Source organism: Onychomys torridus, chromosome 12, assembly GCF_903995425.1.
Source record: "Onychomys torridus chromosome 12, mOncTor1.1, whole genome shotgun sequence".
Lineage (NCBI taxonomy): Eukaryota > Metazoa > Chordata > Mammalia > Rodentia > Cricetidae > Onychomys > Onychomys torridus.
In genome coordinates this window covers 17137592-17156353 of record NC_050454.1, presented here as the reverse complement: position 1 = coordinate 17156353, position 18762 = coordinate 17137592, and the positions used below count along the sequence as shown (strand labels likewise).

Below are 18762 nucleotides of genomic sequence, written 5' to 3'. Positions count from 1 at the left end.
GTCATATAGGTCCTTCACATGCTTAGTTAGCATAACCCCAAGGTATTTTATATCATTTGTGGCTATTGTAAAGGGTGATGTATCTCTGATTTCCTTCTCAGCCTGTTTGTCTATTGTATATAGGATGGCTACTGATTTTTTTTTTTTTGAGTTGATCTTGTATCCTGCAATGTTGCTGAAGGTTTTTATTAGCTGTATCAGTTCCTTGGTTGAATTTTTGGGGTCACTCATGTATACTAACATGTCATCTGCAAATAGGGAGAGTTTGACTTCTTCCTTTCCAATTTGTATCCCCTTAATCTCTTTATGTTGTCTTATAGCTCTGGCTAGAACTTCAAGTACTATATTGAATAAGTATGGGGAGAGGGGACAGCCTTGCCTTGTTCCTGATTTTAGTGGTATTGCTTTGAGTTTCCATTTAATTTGATGTTGGCTGTTGGCTTGCTGTAGATTGCCTTTATTATGTTTAAGTATGTTCTCTGTATTCCTGATCGCTCCAAGACCTTTATCATGAAGGAGTGTTGGATTTTGTCAAATGCATTTTCTGCATCTAGTGAGATGATCATGTGGTTTTTTTCTTTGAGTTTGTTTATATGGTGTATTACATTGACGGACTTTTGTATGTTGAACCACCCTTGCATCCCTGGGATGAAGCCTACTTGATCATGGTGGATAATTGTTTTGATGTGTTCTTGGAGTCTGTTTGCCAGAATTTCATTGAGTATTTTGCATCAATGTTCATGAGGGAGATCAGTCTGTAGTTCTCTTTCTTTGTTGCATCTTTGTTTGGTTTAGGAATCAGGGTAATTGTAGCCTCATAGAAGGAGTTTGGTAATATGCCTTCTGCTTCTATTGTGTGGAACAATTTAAAGAGTATTGGTATTAAGTCTTCTTTGAAGATCTGATAGAATTCTGCAGTGAAACCATCTGGCCCTGGGCTTTTTTTGGTTGGGAGACTTTTAATGACTGATTCTATTTCCTTAGGGGTTATTGGATTATTTAGATGGTTTATCTGGTCTTGATTTAACTTAGGTATGTGGTACTTATCCAGAAAATTATCCATTTCTTTTAGATTTTCCAGTATTGTGGAGTAGAGGTTTTTGAAGTATGACCTGAGGATTCTCTGTATTTCCTCATTGTCTGTTGTTATGTCCCCCTTTTCATTCCTGATTTTGTTAATCTGGATGCTCTCTCTCTCTGTCTTTTGGTTAGTTTGGATAAGGGCTTGTCTATCTTGTCGATCTTCTCAAAGAACCAACTCTTTGTTTCATTAATCCTTTGTATTGTTCTCTTTATTTCTATTTTATTGATTTCAGCATGTAAGCATGGCAACCTAAGTTTGGATTCTAATCATGGGTATAAAAAGACAGGCACAGCTATGTGTGCTTGTAATCCTAGCTCTGGAGAAGCAGAGACAAGCAGGTTCTTGGAATTGCTGGCCAGGCAGCCTTGTTGAATAAGGGAGCTTTAAATCCTAGTAAGATATCCCTCCTCAAAAAACAAAGAGGACAGCTCCTGGGACAGTGACACCACGGTTGGCCTGTTGTGGTGGGCATTGTGTTCCCTGAAATACTGTGTGTTCCCCGAAATAAACATACCTGGGTCAGAGAACAGATAGCCACTAGAACAAAGCCAAAAATGGTGGCTAGAAAATGGGAAGAATAAGCCATAACAGAAGTTGGGCGGTGGTGGTGCATGCCTTTAATCGCAGCACTTGGGAGGCAGAGCTAGCCAGATCTCTGAGTTCAAGGCCACTTTAGAAACAGCTAAGCATGGTGACCCATACCTTTAATCCCAGAAACCCAACCTTTAATCCCAGGGAGTGGGGGCAGAAAGAGAAAGGTGTATAAGGCGCGAGGACCAGGAACTAGTAAAGTAAAGCATGTAGTTAGTTAAGCATTTGATTGGTTAAATGTTCAGGCTTTGGAGCAACACAGTTCAGCTGAGATTCATGTTGAGGAGGACTCAGAAGCTTCCAGCCTGAGGAAACAGGATCACTTGAGGAACTAGCAAGGTGTGATAGCTGTGGCTTGTTCTGTGTCTCTGATCTTCCAGCAATCACCCCAATAACTGGCCTCGGGTTTGAGTTTCATTAATAAGAGCACTTAAGATTCATGCTACAGCCTGTGACTTCCACATGCATATGCATGTATGTGCATGTGTACTTACACACACACATATACCTTACCTACATGCATGAACACACATAAGTATGCACACGCATATGTATACAAAGATAAATACTCATCCTCAAGTTCACAGATACTTCCTACTTAATCAAACCTGCTACTGAAACTTCTTTTTTATGTTTAAATTTCTATTCATTATATTTTTCTGCTCTAGAATTTTTAAATAACTTTATTAAGCCTCTCACTCCCACCTCCCGATGTATTTGCTGAACTATCTGTGTTCTCACATGCTTTTATAAGTTTCTGTAAAATTATTATTTAGGGAATGAGGAGATGGCACAGTTGATAAAGGGCATACCATACAATCACAAGGACCTGAGTTCCATCTCTACGATCCAATACAAACTGAATCCAATGGTTCATGCCTGGAGAGGCAGGGGCAGGAGAATCCCTGGGACTTGCTGGCTGCAATTCTTGCTAAATCAGTGAGCTCCATGTTCAGTGAGAGACCTTGTTTCAAAAAGTGTTGATAGTGTTTGATGACTGATAATTAAGGTTGCAGTTTAGCATCCACAAGCATGTGCATACAAATAACCTACACACACATACACACATAAACAAACACATATAACTCATACACATACCCACACAACCATACAAAAATTAATAATAAAAATATAATTTTGGATTATTTCTCAGGTAACTCTATTCTTTGAAATCATTTGCTTGCTTTTTAATGCAACGGTTTATTTTTTCAGGTTTAGTAGTCTTGCATTGGTGTCTGCATTTTAGAGAGCAAGTTTCTTCATTCATCCTTTTCTAAGTAGATACAGTGAGGCAAAACTTACTTGTGGGTGGTTGCAAATGTACTGACTAGATGGTGGAGAGAAACTTCTGTTCAAGAAGGATACAATGGTATAGTTCCCATATTACCTCTAAATGCTGAAGTCTACCTTGGTGAAGATTTCAGGAATCTTTGGCTTTCCAATATCAGCAATAGCTATAGCATATGAGTTCCAAGAGACTGCTGGTTTTCACTTGTTCTTTTCTCTCACGCATGGGAATTCTGTCTACAGGGATCCTTCTTCTCAGGTTTAATGTGCTGGCATACACACAGGATCTAAGGTGTAGAATCACTTTTAGTAGTGTGATGGCAGTATTTGATATGGAAGGAGTGCTCATAGCAGTAGGGGAGCCAGGATACTGTGAACAGAGGCACACAGAACTGCAAGCAGAGGAACAATCATAGTTGATGGGACAGCAACACTAGTGTATGAAGCATGAGTATATCCAGATCATCCACAGTGCCTGAACCAAGGTCTCTGGAATATGATGTGGTTATTTGGACAGGGGAAAAAAGAAACTAAACAGTATTACATGTTCAGGAATGAGAAGTAAAAGCAGGTCATAGCCATGCTGGATGCAGAACAGCAGCAAATGAGGCCCCAGTGATAGATAAAAGTCATATCAAAGACATAGTGAGACCCAGTAAATTATGTACTCAATTGATTCACCATCATTTATTAAGAACATTACATTTTCCTCTGTGTTCCCTGTGCCTTTTTGTCAAATAGTGGCCCTCAATGAATGTATGAGTTTGCTGGACATGCTTCTTTTTTCTATTATTATGCATACCAGTCTTTATGTCAGTAATATGCTGTCTTAATTCCTATAGCTGAATTTTTATTTATTTATGCACATATTAACTTATTGCTGTAGGAGAACAGCATTAAGATTTGCTTCCAGAGTCAGAGCTCTGTATCAGGGGAATGGATCACAGCAGTGAGAGTTAAGGATGGACCAAATTTAAACTTGCTTACTAAACCAACCCAGCAAACATTCAGACATGTATACCCCAGAAACGCTTCAGATGTAATGTTCAAGAGAGGTAAAGGTGGGTCTTGGGAGAAATCTATTCCCAGCTTCCCCAGGAACTGCCACACTGATTTCCATAGTGGCTATATAAGTTTGCACAGCTCTCCATTTTGACCAGCACCATTTGTTGAAGGTTCTTTTATTCCAGTGTGTATTCTGGATTCTTTATCAAACACCAGGTGTTCATAGGTGTGTGGACTTAGGTCTGAGTATTGAGATTGATTCCATTGATTGTTTTTATTCTAATACCATGCTGTTTTTATTACTCTAGCTTCATAGTACAGTTTGAGATAGGGGCTGGTGATACCTCCAGCAGTTCTTTTATTATTCAGGATTATTTTAGTTATTCTCGGTTTTTTTTGTTTTGTGTTTTGTTTGTTTTTTGTGTGTGTTTCCATATGAAGCTGAAAATTGTCATTTCAAGTTCTGTGAAGAACTGTGCTGGAATTTTGTTTGGGTTGCATTGGATGAAGTAGATTGCTTTTGGTAGGATGGCCATTTTTACTACATAATCCTACCGATCCGTGAACATGGCAGATCTTTGCACCTTCTGATATCTGCAATTTCTTTCCTCAATGTCTTAAAGTTTTTATTATAGATAGAAGTTTTTCACTTAGTGGTTAGAGTTACCCCAAGATTCCTATAGGTTAAATAGTCTTAAAATTATTTACTTTAAATCTTTTAACTTTTCTCCTATTTTACAAAACTATTTAGATTGCTCTTAGTCCTTTATATTTCAAAATCTATGTCATCAATCATATTTTCAGTTTAGTTTTTTTAAACAAATGTAAACTAAGTCTGCTAAGATTTTGTTGGAAATTGTCCTGAATTTGGAGGCATACTTAGGAGAATTAACAATATTTAATTTTGACTGGTAAGCATGGTTCAAATCTTCATTTATGTGGATAATCTTTAATTTATGTTTATAATAGGCTCAATTTTCAGAGTATAGATTTTTCTACCTGCTGCCAAATATATTTATGCATATTTTATAATTTTGATATGTTGTAAATGTTGTTTGGAGAGCTCTGTAGTTTTTGATTATCTAACAGAGACTGATTATATACTTATTAATTTGTTTTTGTCTAACTTCTACCAATTTTCAAAAATAATGTTTGCCTCCTTTCTTTGATCATTGGTCAATTTCGTTTTCTAGTTCTTCCAGTTTTCCATCATAGATTTGAAAGCACCTTCATTTAATGTATCCACATTTAGCATTATTAAATCTTAATGAACTAATTTCTTAATCATTTCCTATACTTGTACCTACAGGTTTTCTTGCTCTTAAATATAATTTTATATTAACTTTATCTTATTATGCTTTATATGTTATCTACAGCTTTTTATATTACTTTTAAATATTTGCTGTAGACTAGATGTAGTTGGTTCTCACTTTTTATCCACTCAGGTGATCTCTCCCTGAATTTGGACTGCTTATATAATTTTTGTGTGTGCTCCTCTACCAATTTGGGCTCTATACAAGCATTTTCACTTTTGTTTATCTGTTTGTTTCATTTGTTTTATAGTATTCTTTCTTTTCTTTCTATTGAGTTTTGTATCTTTTAATTATTTATACTATATCAATTTAACTTACCAGGTATAGTTAAGTTTCTTTTCCATTTTAAAAATTATGTATTTAACTTATTTTGTATTTATGTGAATGGCACACTACCCCTTTGCAGGTGTTTGAGAAAATCACAAGGGTATAGTTTTGTTCCCTCCAGTTCTGTTCTATTGTTTCATAAATTCTGCATCTACACCATATGAACTCAAAAATACATTTTTGTTATTTCCCTGTTTTAAATTGTCGATTTTATTTTCAAGGAATGAGGAAAATCTTTAATATTAGTCCTCATTTTTCACATTTCTTGTGCTCTTCATAGATCTAAATTTTATTTAGTGTCATTTTTCTTTTGTCCAAAGGACATTATTGTTTGTTGTGCTATTCTGTTAGTATTGAATTGCCCTGTTTGATCTTGTGTCTGAAAGCTTCTGTGGAAGAAAACCAAAGTCCAAGACACAAGCATGGGGAAGAAAGGTTTTGGGGTTTTTTGGGGGGGTTGGGAGCGTTTATTTTTTTTCCCCAGTGACCAAAGAATGGAGAAGTGAAAGCTTTGCTTGTAGTTCAATCTCTCAATTCCAAGAAGTTGAGAAATTACAAACATAGTAAAAAGGAATATTCATGTTTTCTCTAGAGATCACTTCCATAGGTGGAAAATTGCAGGAATTCAGGCCCTATCTCTTGTCATTCATTTCATGTCCTGGTGTTTCTGGTCATGGCAACTGGTTAGTGCATTTTTCCATGGAAGATCTTACCATCAGGTTGTGGAGAATTTAATCAATAACCATAGGAAGACCCTGTGGTGTTTGGAGGTTTCCATGAGGCCCTTTTGGCCAACTACTCAATAAGATGAAATCCATTCTTGGCATCAGAAGTTTTACTTGGTGATATAGGATGTTGGTTGGGGGCATTGTCTGTATTTTTGGATGACTCTATTTAGATTCCTTCTGTGTGTGTGTGTGTGTGTGTGTGTGTGTGTTCCATATATGTGTAGAATACAGTAGTCGGTTTCCAAATGGCTTTTAACGTTAGTTATCCCTCCTTTACCCTTCTCTCCCATCCTTCTCCCTACTTAATCTTCCTAGTAGAGTTTTTCTTTCTGTCTTTGTTATAATGGACTCTATTTCCCTTCCTTGGGAGATCATCTGCTCCCTTCTAGTCCCTTACTAGGTTTTGAGTGGGGGTAAACATTCAGACCAGAGTTCACTATCATTTTTGCTGCAGTGTCTACAGTTCCAATGACTTCTCAGTCAATACTTTTGTGTATGTGTTTGGATTTTTTTTTTTAAGACAGGATTTCTCTATGTAATTTTGGTACCTGTCCTGGATCTTGCTCTGTAGACCAAGCTTGCCTCGAACAGTGATCCACTGGTTCTGCCTCCCAAGTGCTGGGTGGGATTAAAGGCATGCACCACTACCGCCTGGCCCCAGTCAATACATTTTTATCAGTAGAAAGGAGCAGGTTTTTATAACTTCTATTTCTCATTGTATCATTTTATTGTGTTTCAGCCTTCTGAAATGATATTGTTCAGAATATATATGTTGAAAGAACTTTTAATATCTTTTTCTACTTTTTTTCATGTTTCATTTCTGGTTATATTTTTGGTAAATTATTTTCCCTTTGTGTTCAGTCAAATTTTTTTAAATTCTTTCTATGTCTGTTGGCTTTTGGACACTGATTATTGTAACTTTTATATTTTTGATTTTATATTGCTAGATTCCTTTCAGTGGTGTTCAGGTGTTTTCTGGAAAATAGTTATCTGTAATTATTCTTCTAATTCTTTTCTGGAGTAGGTGAAGAATTAATCTTATGGTTAATTTATCCCCTAATTGATCTTGACACCTTGAAGTCTACTGTTCTGTGTGTAGTATAGATCATAGTAATATGAACTATTTTAGCTATGTGAAGTTTGGAAGCCATTCTGCCTTCCTTTTTGTTGGTCTCCCCTCCCATCCACCCCAAGTTTTTGGTAGTTTCTTCACATGAATATCCAGATTAGTATGTAGATAGCCATTATAGGAATAATCTTCAAATCCCTAATAAAGTTTCCTTTGTATATCTCTGTCTCTAATATTCCCTTTATGTTCTAGCTGACTTACATCCTTACCTCCTGATATCTGTCTCTTCGATTGCATAAGATCACTGATATTTTTGAGTTTCTTTCCTTTGCCTCAGAAAATGTTCACTAAGCTAGAACATTTATGAGGCTGTCATTCTCTTCTCACTGCTTCCTGCTGAATATTGCCTAATATGTAAAAGCTGTTGTTTATTCCTGTTCTCATGTGGTCTTCATTTATCATGGTCTATTATTCCTTGTTCTCCCTTTCTGTTCTTGATCCAGCTGGGATCTCCTGCTCCCCTAAGCTCTCTTTCCCTCAAACCTTTCCCGTCATTACCCCCACTCATGTCCAGGTTGTTCATGTAGATCTCATCCATTTCTCTGTCATTAGGCAATCCTTGTGTCTTTCTTAGGGTCCTGTTTTCAAGGTAGTCTCCCTGGAGTTGTGAGTAGCAGTCTAGTCATCTTTGTTTTACATCTAGTATTCTCCTATGAGTGAGTACATACCATGTTTGTCCTTCTGAGTCTGGGTTACCTCACTCAGGATGATTTTTTCTAAATCCATCCATTTGCCTACAAACCTCATAATATCATTGTTTTTCTCTGTTGAGTAGTACTCTATTTTGTGTATGTACCACATTTTCTTTATCCATTTTTCAGTTGAAAGGCATCTAGGTTGTTTCCAGGTTCTGGCTATTACAAACAATGCTGATATGAACATAGCTGAGCAAATGCCCTTTGATTTAACATTCCTTGGGTATATGCCCAAGAGTGGTATAGCTGGGTCTTGGTGGAGATGGATTCCCAATTTTCTAAGGAAGCGCCATATTGATTTCCAAAGTGGCTGTACAAGCTTGCACTCCCACCAGCAGTGGAGGAGAGTTCCCCTTACTCCACATCCTCTCCAGCATAAGCTGTCTTCAGTGTTTTTGATCTTAGCCATTCTGACAGGTATAAGGTGGTATCTCAGAGTCGTTTTGATTTGCATTTCCCTGATAATTAGGGATGTTGAGCAATTCCTTAAATGTCTTTCAGCCATTTGAGCTTCCTCTGTTGAGAATGAAGCAAAGTGCTAGAGAGGTCCCCAGAAATCCACAATGATACCTCCACTGTAGACTACTGGCAATGGTTGAGACAAAGCCCGAACTGACCTCTTCTGGTGATCGGATGGCCAAACACCCTAACTGTCATGCTAGAACTCTCATCCAATAACTGATGGAAGTGGATGCAGAGATCTTCAGCCAGGCCCCATGTGGAGCTCCAGGTGTCCAATTGTCAAGAAAGAGGAGGGACTGTAAGAGCATGAATTGTTGAGACCAAGATTGGAAAAAGCACAGGGACAAATAGCCAAACTAGTGGAAACACGTGAACTATGAACCAAAAGCTGTGGAGCCTCCAACTGAATCAGGCCCTCTGGATAAGTGAGACAATTGAATAGCTTGATCTGTTTGGGGGCACCCAGGCAGTGGGACCCGGACCTTACCTTAGTGCATGAGCTGGCTGTTTGGAACCCTGGGCTTACACAGGGACACTTTGCTCAGCTTGGAAGGAGGGGATTGGACCTGCTTGGACTGAATCTACCAGGTTGAGCTGAATCCCCAGGGGAGTCTTTGCCCTGGAGGAGATGGGAATGGGGGGGAGGTGCTGGGGGGAAGGTGGAAGAGGGGAGGACAGGGGAACCCATGGCTGATATGTAAAATTAAAACACAAATATCCATATGAAAAAAAGATAAAATAAATATAATTTTTAAAAGTTGTTGTTTAATGTATTTAGGCCAGTTTTCTGATTGTTTAAAGTAGATTAAGTCCAATTTCTTCACAGACTGTTTAACAAACACTTCCTGGTTTCCCCATTGTTACAATATAAGTTTGTAGTTCTTCATATTTTAAATCCAATGCAAAAATCATTATTTATCACTATTATACATTCTAGTTGCCTATTTTTCTTCTGAGCATTATGTTGAAAGCTTCATTATTGCTTATAGTAGAAATAATTAGCAACATTTCAATATAAAAAAGCCTAAAGATTTAAATACATATACTATTACATTTACTCATATTAAAATTAGTTATTCCTTTTCATGGAAAAACTTCAGAGTATTTTAAAGCAATTTTCTGATTTGATTCTTATAAAAAAACTTATAAACTAGATTGATTAATTTCTCTCAAAGTTGTATAACATATAAATCAAACAGATAAAATCAACCCAGGATATTCTGAGTCTTATATACTTTTTTAAGATTTCAATTTCTGGAATACACAGAACTTTAGTTGAACTAGGAAAACATTTTAAGTGGATTAAAGTTTTGTTCTGTCTTATTTTATTCTTATATTTGTGAGAATAACAGTGTAACAAAAGGAAAAGGAAAAGATCGAAACTATGCACATTGTTTATAAACAATATTCAATCTAAGTAATAAAATAATATGGAGTTTTTAAACAACACATAAACCATAGTCATGTGGATAGTGTATATCTAGTTTGGGAAGTAAAAATGACAGAATGTAAGTGTTTAGCTAGAGAATATGTTGTCAATGGGCAGATGTGGGAGTTAATATGTACTTAATGGTTTAGGTGACCAAAAAGCCTGCCTAGGAAAGCTGCTTTACTGGATCAACTAGTTAATTAGTCCAATTGTATTTGTCTTTTAATTTATAAGAGACAGTAATGAACAAAGATGAGAGGAATCATTTTTCATAAATCAAGCTGTATTTCTTTCTGTCTACTATGATATCAAACTCTCTCTATATATGTAATAGTGCACACCTTGTCTCCTGAGATAAAGGTAGGAGATGACAGTTTAAGGGGGGTCTGGCTACGTAGAGAGTCCCTGACCTAAAAGAGGGAGGAGGAGGAGAAAGGAGGAAAGAGAAGAACAAGGGAAAAAGAAAGAGGAGGATGAGGAAGAATGAAGGAAGGAGAAGCCAGAGTAAGGATAGGGGGAGAAAGGTTAAAAAGGAAAAGAAAATGATTAATTTGGAACAAAATAATCACAATCTTATTTGCAAAAACCATCTGATTGTTTACCTGCACATCTGTGTCTGTTTAGTGTGCCTATTTCTTGACCCTTTGCACAGAAAAAGGATTTATGACATTTTTATTCTGTAAAAGTATAAAATCAAGTTAAAGACCACGTTATTAATCACAGCTTAAATGATAAAACTTGAAATATGATTGCCGGCCATCTCTACTTTTTATAGTAATCAGTCATGGTTTTTATATCCAGTCTATCATATGTACCTTGGATTTGTTTCCTGACTTTGAAATCACTGCCTGATGTCCCCAATCTTAGATTACTTCCCAGAAATCTTATATTTAACTTCAAGGTAAAAATAATCATGCTTATGATACATTTTGGTTCTGTGTTTTTCCTGCTTTCAGAGTTGCATTTGGAAACTGCACTGGGTTGGTTGTGGTGGATTTCATACAGAAGACAGTACTATTAAGTATGGGAACCATTGACCTCTACAGATCAAGTGACCTGTACCAGCGACAGCCCCGGTCTCCTCGAAAAAACAAGCAGTTCATTGCAGGTAGGAAACAGACTGGGTAGGTTTTGAACTCCATTTGTTCACTTGCTTTCTTGCAGATTGTCTTTCCTGCATGATGCCATTCAAATGCATGGTAATACTGACTCAACATGCACAAAAATGAACTGGGAAGAAGCAGCAGTAATCTTGGAACAGAATGAGCAGTGCTTAAAGTTTAGTTTGCTGTTGAAGTCAGGAAGCTTCTTAAGTTTCTTAGGTTGGATTCCTGAGAAATAATAGAAAATAAAAACCTATTGATATGAAAATTGGGACTCCGGTTGAAAAACTGCTTTAAAATTTCTGAACTAAACAGTTTAACTTACCTCTAATATTGTTAACTCCTTTCAAATACAGTCTAAGGTCATTTTTTTTCTTTTCTTTTTTTTCTTCCTTTTTTTTTTGTTTTGTTTTTTTGTTTTTTTGAGACAGGGTTTCTCTGTGTATCCTTGGCTGTCCTGGAACTCACTCTGTAGACCTAGCTGGCCTCAAACTCACAGAGATCCTCCTGCCTCTGCCTCCCAAGTGCTAGGATTAAAGGCGTGCACCTCTACAGCCCAGCTCATTTTTTTTTAAGTTACTATATTGTGGCCACCATTTTTTTTTACTGATGATGACTAAATTGGGCATATGTATATAAACATAATAAATACCACTCTCTGATTTTTAAGTGCTATGAAAGATGGCATTTTTTTTCTTAGCAGGACAAGCAAATTAACTACAAGAGAGAAGAAATTTAAGGTTTAATTACGATGTGATGCCAAACTTTGATGCCTGATTTATCCAAAATTTTGTAGGAATTTCAAATAAGTGGCTTTAACATCCATAAATTTTGTGTTTTTATTATCTAGTTGGTTAAAATTGTTTCTATAGTGGTATACATTTAGATAGTGCTTTTACATCTCCTGATTTTACCAGTAATTAACTGAATATTGAGACCTTTACAAAAGATACCCATAAAAAGAATATTTTATAATATGTGATAGTTGTTAAAACTGACCCATCCACAATTTGGAAAATAACATTAAATGAATTCCCCATTTGGACTAACGGTGCTTGATTGACATTCTTCTTTGTTAACTTTTCTTTTGTGAACTTCAATGCTTGCTAATTTAGACCATTTTCAGAGGCACAGTATTTGCCCTTCAGAACTTGCCAGGCTTTTGTTTGGGATCTCAGCTTTCAGTATCCTAAAAATTGTAGTTCTTCAGATTCTGCTTCTGTCACTACTAGTTTTTGAAAGAAAATCAGAACCATTCCTTCACGTTTGGAGAAGAGGCAATTGGTTTTGAAAGTTCAGAGTCTAAGAGAGGAAGCTATTAGGGGCAGGTAGTGAGGTGCTGCTGCAAGGCTCAGAGTACCCCTTGGTCAGAAAAGCTGTAGATCCTCTACCAGCACGTCAATGACTTGTCTATATCCACTTAGGAATGGAAGAGTGAGTGTTTTGACCAGGAAAACATGTAATGACTACAGATTAAAATTTTGATAGCTTAAATATAAGAAAAAACTGATGAAGTTGTAAACTGAGTCTCTATTTTATTTTATAAGGTAACTATAATGAGTGAATACTTTATATTACAAAACAAATTAAAAACTAAATAACTAAGCTGTCTTTTTAATTGATAAAAGATTAAATATAATAAACTTAATATTAACAAAATATTTTTATGTAGTAATACAAATGAAATCATTCCACCATGGTAAAAACACTTAAGAATTTACCACCAACTTTATAAGCTATTTGGTTAAATAAATGGCTACAGCATTCTCATCATTCATCTATCTCCTTTCTAACTGATTTATTTTTAAAATATCTCTTTTCTAATTTGATTGCCTAATCTTGCTACAATTTCTTCATCTTGGCTGTTCTAGATTCTGGTATGATATCACTTCCTTTCACTTTAGACTATTTTCTCTCTTTCCTCTGCCTGCTGCTGATGCTGATGCTCTGGCATGTTCCAAAGACAACTTTTGCATGCGTGGGCTGTCTAACTTTTATCCTGATTTAACGAAACGGATCCGTACTTCCTATCAGAGTAAGTTCTATAAAGGTTAGGCAAATAGCTCGTTTCTTTTTTTAAGTCATATTGCTTGAGTTAAATCCATTCATGAGTGCTTAGCAATGTGTTTTTCATAAAACATATTGAATATGCATGCAAATTTTTGTTTTGTTATGGAAATGCAATCTGATGTTTAATTTTCATAATTTTGATTTCAGTATTCCAAATGTACCCACCCACTCACCCTTTGTTTTGGTGTACATTTCAAACCATGTCCATTAGTCATTGTGTATCCTTTTTAAGGAGGAAGAGTCATGGTATTTTAGAAATTATGAACCTGACATACTGTGTCAATTACAATTCAGTGCTTTCTTATTTTGTCAGTGTTGTGATTTTGACCATTTTGCAACTTTAACTAGTATGAAAATAATCTTTTATAGTTCATGGGAATAACTAAATATTCCTAATGTATGATGCCTTTTATTAAAATAGAATACTCTCAAACATAGTTCAATGGTGATTTTAGGTACCAAACCCTGTGACATAGAAGAATTAAAGTCATAAGTAAAAGGTGAATAATATTAACAATTCCTATGGTAGCAAATGAAGATGTAAAAATGGGTGAAATAAGTAACCCTAAACATTGGTACAGTAAGCGTGAGGGTGTGTGTCACTAAACATATAACAATACAAGTGATATTGTGAGTAAATAGTACTGATATGAAAAATGTTTATATTATGCTAATATATATTTGTGAAAATCAGGTTGCTTGCCAAAATCTACACTATGGCATTATAGTTGTATAAAATATACACACATGCATAAAGCACACACACACATTTGAACATGTATATTCTTGTAACCTGCTTCTTCAGACACTCTCTTACTAATTGAAGCACACCCCATTACAAAAGTTGAAACTTAACAAATTTAATGTTCCTGGCAGAACGCTGTTTCCTGTGAAGCCCTTCCAATCTTCCGGAAGTGCCCAGTGTGACTTGCTTTTGTTTGTGCTCTCTACTGTTGTACTCCAACAGTCACCATTTTGGGGATACTGCCCACTGTACCTGTTCTAGGAGACTTGTACCACTTTTGACATCTGTCTTGACTTCTACTACTCATAAGGCAGAAAGATATACTAGAATATTTCTTGACATTTTGAAATTATGTAAAATTTAATGTCCATAATAAGCTTTTATTGCAACATAGCTATACCCCTTCACTCACATGTTTTCAAAGGCTGATTTTACATTTCAGTGGCAGGATTGTATAATCAAAAAAATTATATGGCCCACAAAGCTGTCTCTCTGTACATTTTTCAAAAGTTTACTGATCCCTACCTAATCTATACCATTTTTCACACCCATCCTGTGCAACCACATAGAGTTTGTAACTTTCCTTCAATAGTTTCCAGTATATCTAAATACCATTTTAGCCTCCCAAAATACTTAAGGATATGAGATTCAAGTTTTACTGATTTCTCATAGATTTATAATAAACATGTGATGCTATTATAAGTAGAGTACAGAGAATAAATGCTGGCTCTGAGCTTGTCAGAATTTCATAATGCCAGTCACACAGTAGTATTGGGAAGCTTTGAAAACTGCTAAATATTTTTGTAGTCTCTCCATGATAATAAGGTCTAAGCTTTTAAACTTAAATTCAAAGTCTTCTAAAATATAATTTCCTATTTCTTGTGTATAAAAATGTGCTGTTGAGCCAGGCAGTTCTCTGTGAGTTCGAGGCTAGCCTGGGCTACCAAGTGAGTTCCAGGAAAGGTACAAAGCTACACAGAAAGATCCTGTCTCCAAAACCAAAAACAAACAAACAAAAAAATGTGCTGCTGAACCCAACTGTATTTTCCTACCTTTGTGATTTACTCCCATCTCTCCATAAATGACTTGCTCAAGTTTCGTTTTCTTTAATAAACCTTTTGTACTGCAAGTGAGGCCCTCCTGTATCAATTTCTTTAATTAACTGCCTATGATATACAAGCTTGTACACAATATGTCTATATTTTTCAATTCACTTATATAGCTATGTATTTTATACTTGTACTCTACATGACAAGAATATGAAAACCACATCGGTTAAACATTTGAAATTTAAATTCAATAGGTGGAAATTCAAATTTTAAAAAATTAAATTCTTTGTGACCTCTACATGCAGCACAGTTCTGAGCTTAGCAAATAAATGATGATGGAGTAAGATAACACATGGCAAAAAGCAATCTCATTGCCATGAACAGTCTGGGGACTTGTCATATTGGGTAAATAGGAGAACTAACTCTTGTCATACTGGATTAATTGGAATTTTGCAACAATTATTAGATTTTTTTTTCTAACCAGAGACCTACATAAACAAAAGAGAAGTAAAGTTGGGTCCTTATAATATAGGACTTAAGTAGGAATTCCATGTCTCTACCAGTGGTCTCTCTGGCATATTGAATAGTTCTGAAACTTGTAACAAGATATCTTAAAGTCCTCTCTTCGTGATAAATATTTTATGTTATGAAGAGGGTTGATCCTTTAATGATTCAAATAGATTTATTAGAAATACACTTAATAAAAATGTGGGTTAAATTTTTAGTTGGTATAATCTGATTGTATTTATATAGTCCTATATTACTATAATAGAGATAGTACATGAAGTATTTCTCCTAATCTATAGAAATGGATGTCTGTGTTGTTCATATCTGTGAAGAGAGATCCCAATTCTATGGACAGTTCATCCTATTCTGATTGTACTAGTCCAGTGGTTCTCAACCTTTCTAATGCTATGACCCTTTAATACAGTTCTTCATGTTGTAGTGGCCCCAACCATAAAATTATTTTCATTGCTACTTCATAACTGTAATTTTTCTACTGTTATGAATTTTAATATAATCATCTGTGTTTTCTGATGATCTTAGCTGACTCCTGTGAAAAGGTCATTCAATCCCCAAGTGTGGCATGACCCTCAGGTTGAGAATCATTATGTTAGTCAATTGTTTATTTAATGGCCATTATAACTCTTGAAGGAAGAAATGGGAATTAGTTGATATATTCATTTATAGATGAGAAAATTAACATTGAAAGAGATGAAATTCCTTTATTAAAATCCTAAAGGACAGTCAGACAAACTCACCTCAATATGGTACTAAGAAGACCCATGTGCTTTCCATCATGTTATCCTGCACCTCTTCTTGCCTCTTAAAGTTTTAGTCACACTTGGAAGCAAATCCATCATTCTATAATAAAAAAAAACCTATTCCCTTCCTCCATATTACCTATTATCAATAAAATGACACATTCAAAATTGAAGCAATTTGAATTTGTTTTTCATCTCTTTGAAATGAAGAATTAGGTAAAATACTCTGTAAATGTTTCATTTCTAAAAAAACCTTTTATTTTTTATTCTGTCCTATCAATTTTGTTCTTGAAATAATGTCACATTCCTATGTGAATTTTATGATTCTAATTTTGATGGAATATCTTAATTTGAATATTTTCTAGGTCCATTTTCCTGATTATCTAATCATCTACTTTAGGATCCAAGAATATGTCTTTCACAAGCCTTTAAGTTCATGTCTGCAAATCTCTTGTATCACAAAATAATAAAATGTTATAACTGAAAGAAAATCCTCATATTTAACAAATTACTGTTTGCAGAAGCAGTGAAATGCTTTGGAAAGAGCAGCAGCCACATATTCAAATTTAGATCAAGTTCTACTTTTTCAATTCATTGACTAGTTATTATAACCTTAAAGAAGACACCTAGATAATTGAGATTCTTCTCATATATAAAACAGCATAAAAATCATTATCTCTACCTCTCATAAAGAGTTGTGAAATTCTTTTGGCTGATTTTGTAAAAGAACATCTATAACTATTAGATATGTTTACTATTAATGTGTGATGTAATCAAACAGCAGATGGTTAAGTGACCATTGTGTGGAAGCTGTAGAGTTAAAACTCCACCTGACTATTGGTGCCTAGTGCTTTGTTTCTGAGAATGTCAGAAATGTTGCAAGTTAAAAACAGTATGCCATGTTATTGAAAGGAAGTTTAAAGATACATTTAAGGCAAATTGCGGCTAGAAACATTTGCTTGAGCATCAACATATAATTTACAAAAAGGGAGTCTTTGAGATTCCAACTTTTCAGTGTTCACCAAATGAGGTTTTTCTGATTAAAGAATGGCAAGAGACAAGAGCCTAATTATAAAGGAGAGGAGAAGTTAAGTATAAGAGATAGTAAGGGAAGGTAAAAATAAACATCTGAAAACAGAAAGTCCAGAATGGAAGAAAAGTAAAGGGAAAAGGGATAAGAAAAGAAGGAAATGAGCTGGAGAGATGGCTCAGAGGATAAGAGCACTGCTTGCTCTTCCAAAGGTCATGAGTTCAATTCCCAGCTATCACATGGTGGCTCACAACCATCTGTAATGAAATCTAGTGCCCTCTTCTGGCCTTCAGGAATATGTGCAGATAGAATACTGTATACATAATAAATGAATAAGTCTTTTTATTTATTCTTCTCTCATATAATACATCCCAACTACAGCCTCACCCCCTCCGCTCCTGCCAGTTCCCTACACACCTCCCTCTCTCCCAGACCTCTGCTCCTCCATTTCCCTTCAGAAAAGAGCAAGCCTCCCAGAGATATCAACAAACATGGCAGAACAAGATGCAATAAGATTAGGCACGAACCCTCAACTACTGTGTTGAACAACTTTCTGAGGCCTTTAGTATACTGTGGTAAGAGAAACAATCCTGGTCTTTTCCTTGCAGTTACTGTTGACTATATAGGTAATATATAAATCCATAGACAGACTCTGATAACTGAAAGGTAGCCATGCTATGGTGGAGAAATGAGATAAGAAGCTAATTATAGTCCTGGTTTTTTTGTTTTATCAGAGGAAAGCCTATTCAAGAAGGAAATACATAAGTGAAGAGTTGTAAGATAACAAGGAAGCAGAGTTCCAAACGAGCTAGAATCAGAGCACTAGACAGAAATAACCAACGCCATTATTTTCAGACAACAAAATAAGGAAACCATGATTTATTTTTTTTAAATATATGACTTAAAGTGATGTTTAAAAGGTTGTCTCTGGAAGATGGTAACAGAAGAGGTGAACCCGAAAAAGACTTCCATGTGCTGATAGTTTCTAGACTATAGCAAAAGGTAGGGAGGTCCAGGTGGAAACCAAGTGGCTCCTTTATCTAGTAATAAGCAGATGAGGAACCCCAAAACAGGACTAGATAATACCGCTTCCAAAGCTAATGGCTTTGAAGGGTGAAAACAAATTCCTCAGTGCTTGGATTGGATAAGTTGTTGAAAGGAATTTTTCATTCTCATTTTTAAAGAAAACATCATGTCATAAAGTTACATGAACATAAAATCATCTATTCAGAAAGATTTGTGATAAGGGAGAAGGGGAGATGCTAAAAGGAACACAATTCTTGGAAAAGTGAGGTGATGGGACTCAGCACATGCACCTGGGTTGGTATTATTAGACCACATAGGACCCCATAAAAACTATGTGATAGCATTACAATGACTTGTCAATGTTTAAGTGAAATGAAAAATACTTATAAAATATGAACATGAAACATATTACATTAAAATAATC

The 18762-nt window shown here is 35.5% G+C and overlaps 1 protein-coding gene across 10 annotated transcripts in view; it reads left to right on the top strand.

Moving 5' to 3' along the window:
* Stxbp5l (syntaxin binding protein 5 like) overlaps positions 1-18762 on the top strand; it is a 250942-nt gene that overhangs the window by 169649 nt on the left and 62531 nt on the right. For 7 of the 10 annotated variants that reach the window (XM_036203311.1, XM_036203308.1, XM_036203310.1 and 4 more), the window contains exons 19-20: positions 11007-11158; positions 13117-13188. In XM_036203311.1, coding sequence (XP_036059204.1) covers positions 11007-11158; positions 13117-13188 — 224 coding nt within the window. The remainder of the gene's footprint in view (positions 1-11006; positions 11159-13116; positions 13189-18762) is intronic. The other 3 variants (XM_036203312.1, XM_036203309.1, XM_036203307.1) reach the window with 1 other exon arrangement.